Source organism: Stegastes partitus, unplaced genomic scaffold (genome assembly GCF_000690725.1).
Source record: "Stegastes partitus isolate 25-593 unplaced genomic scaffold, Stegastes_partitus-1.0.2 Scaffold2158, whole genome shotgun sequence".
NCBI lineage: Eukaryota > Metazoa > Chordata > Actinopteri > Pomacentridae > Stegastes > Stegastes partitus.
Genome location: NW_007579889.1, coordinates 38285 through 42422, shown reverse-complemented (window position 1 = coordinate 42422; position 4138 = coordinate 38285). Strand labels below are relative to the sequence as shown.

The window sequence follows — 4138 nt, the reverse complement described above, 5'->3', positions numbered from 1 at the left end:
ACCGGCGCTTTATGTTGGTTTATAACTTAAACTGATAAGGGATCAGATAATGTACAGATTTTTTATCTTTGCTGTCTTTATTTGGTGATTAAAGGAACTAAAAAGCGCCACACTTCCTGGAAGAATAAACATACTCAAGCAACAGTAACTGAGAGCTGTGCTCCAGTGCAGCACTTAAAGCAAACTGTACTTCCCACCGCTTTACGAGCGCCGCTCTTTGAAAGTGCAACAAAGGCCAAAGGAACAAAGAGTCAGTGTGGAGCCACACCTCTTATCAGCATGTCTGCCTGCACATCGCTGCAAATACCTGCACTGGAAACACGATGTTATTACTGCACGCTGCAATAAACGCACAAAAGGGCAGAGCTAAGTGTTAAGTACACATTGACACACACAGATTACCGCTGTGCTCTCCGTGGGGCTTTAATGAGCACCGAGCACTGTAATTAACCGAGACTTTCAAATTGAGGAACCTGTAGGAACACCGCTCAGAGAGAAGGAACCTGCTCGGCTGCACGAAGCAGCAGCAGCCGGTCAGAACGCCGCATTTTTGACACGACCCAGCGCTCAGCTATGAGAACAATGCTGCTCGTAAACCGACTGGAAGACTCGTTCTGCTCTGGGAAAAATGGAGAACGCATTGATTCGGTGTTTTTAATATTACATTAGGATGCACGCGAAGCAGCCCGGCGGGTAATAAAGCGTAGAACTTGGACGGGCCGCCGTGCCGTGGAATGCCCCTGTGTGGCGACCACAGCTTTTTACAGTCGGGCTCAATGCTGCCTTTGTGCAGCCGAGCCCAGCTGGCCGTCCAGGAAAACCTCAGCCCCACATCTCCAGAAACACAGACGTCTGCACACAGGCCACCTTTTTATTTTGGGATTTACACTGGGAACAGGCTACGCACAATCTGCTAGATCTGTACGAGCAGGCCGGTCTGCGCTGTTTACTCTTAAAATCGCAGCGACGCAGAGCTGGTACTGATTGTAAAAAAAGTAATATAAATGTCGCTGATGTAAACAGTCCTTCGCTGGGATTTATTTCGCTGTCTCGCGTTAATCCCTGTATTAAAACACTTGAAAGCTGCAGTGGGACCCGGTCATGTGGTTTGAATTGTGAATGAGAGCGCTGGTTTATATTTGGACCAGATAAAGTGCCTTTAATTAGCGGAGGTCGGGGTTAACTGGATATTCAGCCGCTCCACTTTCCCCCTGCGACAACGCGATTGGCTGGATGCTTCCTGGTTCGGCTGTCACGATGCAGATGATTGGCTGTTTGAGTCGGGGGCGGGACTTATGGCACACGACCACCACGGAATACATTTTTTAACTGATCAGTATCGACCTCCTTGAACCCGATCCTTTGTTTACATCCACCGATTCAATCACTAATCAATTACTCAATAGCACGAGTCGATATTTCTCTTCTGCTAACATTGCTAATTTAGTAAACGGACCCATGCAGCAGCATCGCCCCAGTCAATCCCAGTTGGTACCAAACACTGGAGCTCTGGTTGGAGCTCATTAACCTCCTCAGAGTCTCTGTCATGGTCCCGCTGCTGCTAAGCTCCCACAAGTACGCCTCCTCTGGTCGCCACCTGGTGGAACAACCAGGTACTGCAGCTGGTCTACGATATGTTTCCTGACATCATGTAGAGAATACAGGTTTTCTCCGTATTTTTAGGCTTGTGGAGCGACAGAGCATCCTACCCTTTAACGCTACATTTCAGAGGGTGTTCAACAAGGTTCACGACCACCTACGTAGCATCAAAGTCATGCTTTCTCCGTCCACACTGTTAGAAGTGACGTAAATTCCTGTACCTACTTAAATCTGCGAGGATCCAAGAAGTGGTGCTGAGCACAAATGTTGCAAAAGATTTTAAAAAAGTTTTGATGAAGGTTTACAAATTTACTTTTAAGAACACTTAATTGCCATTTTACAGATTTTCTCTGTTTTTTTTAAAGTTACAGATAACTTGTAAAATCACAGAAAAAAAATGAAGTATTAAATCACATGTTAACTGTATTTAAATCAGCAAAAATTACTTTACAGACATTCACTGCTGCTTGAAACCTGGAAAACATCACAGAAAAAAAACAGGAATTTACGCTGTCTGGAAAAAGAACAAAAACAAAGTGAGGCCAGAGTTGTGAACAATGCCCACATCAAAAGTCTTTAAAAAAAACATTTATTAAGGATTAAAAAGGTTCAATAAAATGTTTTTTTTAATGATCATTCTCTTGATTTCTCTTGATTTGCTAAACTATCTATTTAGAAGCATATCCAGTAAAAGCAAAGAAAAAAAAGTGCTAATTGTTAAAAAAAAAAAAAAGAAAGTTAAAGAAATTTGCTCTTTTGCAAAGTGTGACTGTAAAATAACACTTTTACAAACGATTTACAAAATCAGTATAATTTACCACATTTTCAAACTTTTCTTCTTTTTTTTTTTTTTTTAACAGTTTTTAAATATCAAAGTGTTTTTTCTTCAGCAGCTAAAGTTCCATCTTTTAAAAACAGGATTTTTATTATTATTTTTATATTTTTTTTAACACCGTGGAGTCTTTCTGTACCTGTCGGTCACTTTCACTGTTTGATAAAAAGTCCGAGGGCAGCGAACAAAAGAGCGAAGCAGCGAAGTGCGCAGCTGCGAGCGCTGGCAGCGCGAGGAGGAGGTATCACATTACAACAACACGCTGGGAGCCCGCGCGCCCTCCCTCCTCGGAGCATCGCGTGAGAGCAGCTCCGACTCCGCTGCTTGATTGTGATTAATGCGCGAGAGCAACATATCCCTGCCAGACCCGGGCCGACGGATTCTTAAGGTGGTCCGAAGCCCAGAGGACCGAAAAAAAAAATCACCAGAGCCCTCCAAACACCGAACCACGGCACACACACAAAAAACCCACAGCAGCTGTTTGCGTGAATAAACCCGGTGGATTTAGGCTGTTTTAGTTAACTATAACCAGCTAAACAGCGAAAACGAACTTCACCTAACACGGTCCACCTTAATTATCGACATTTTCAGCATGGTTTGACTTAATAACTTATCGATTCCGAGCTAATCGATAAAGAAAGCACACTTAACTCACTCTAATTGCCCCCTCTCGGCTAAACTAGTAAAGCTAACCAGGTTAGTTTAACTGAACTGACGCGGCGTCGCTGAGCTAGTTTTCGTCACTTTTACCAAACTTGTTAGCTTAAAAGTTAGCTTGAAGTTAAGAGTTAGCTTAAAGTTGAAAGTTAGCCTAAAGTTAGCTTAAATGTGAGGCGGACTTCGAAGCTAAATAACTTTAAACGAAACAGATTCGGCTCCTTTTCGCGGAGTTTAAACGCTCAGCAGACAAACTCCGGAGCCACCCCCGCTCCGCTCAGCCCTCCCTGCCCGCGTCTTACTGCTTGAGGACGGGCTTCTTCCTCTTCTTGTTCGCGTACGTCCCGGGGTTCCCGAACATGGTTGTCACTCGGTGTCTCTCGACTGTGTCACAAACTGCTGCTTAAGCCACGCGAGTCTCCCCCATCCATCCACACACACGGCGGAGCGAGTCTTCAGCGGGTTAGTCCGTGAGTCATGCTGAGGAAGCCGGGGTTTGGGGTGCTGCGGAGGTCCGGAGCCGCGCTGACAGCTCCTGTGGGCGGTCACCGCTGCTGACCTGCTCGGCTAAAAGGGCGAAGATCGCGGCCGCCGCTGAGCGAGTTCGCTGGAGGGGAAGGAGATGGAAGTAAAGAAAAGTTCTGGCACCGATCTGAGCCGATGTCCAACCCCCCTCTTTCTTTGGATAAACAACGCCGCCTTATGATTATTATTCAGAGTTTTCTTTTTCTCTCTCACACGGGGCGTTTTCAGGAAATGTGTCTGTACAGTGAGCGGAGCTGCGTTTTTAAGGTGGACTGGACTCTTCTGCTTTTGTAACATCCACATTAGGTTGGAGGAGTTTTTTTTTTTAAGTAGTTTGGCTGAGGTTTCTGATCACAGCGGGATCGCCTCCAGAAATGCTTCATAGGGGCAGCACGCACACACACAAAACAAAAAGCATAAGTGAGTCTGAAGACGTCCATTAATCTGCTGTGGCTGCACACAAACTTGTTGAAAAGTCAACATGAGAGTTAAGAAATCACACAGCACAGTTGATGTTAGTCATTA

General features: G+C 45.1%; 1 protein-coding gene across 1 annotated transcript in view; it reads right to left on the bottom strand.

The window, feature by feature from the left end:
- Window positions 1–3920, bottom strand: part of LOC103374154 (aryl hydrocarbon receptor-like) — a 56119-nt gene extending 52199 nt beyond the window's left edge. The window contains exon 1 of the mRNA XM_008304191.1: window positions 3391–3920. Within this exon, the coding sequence (XP_008302413.1) occupies window positions 3391–3449 (59 nt within the window). The 5' untranslated portion in view covers window positions 3450–3920. The remainder of the gene's footprint in view (window positions 1–3390) is intronic.
- Window positions 3921–4138: the final 218 nt, after the last annotated feature.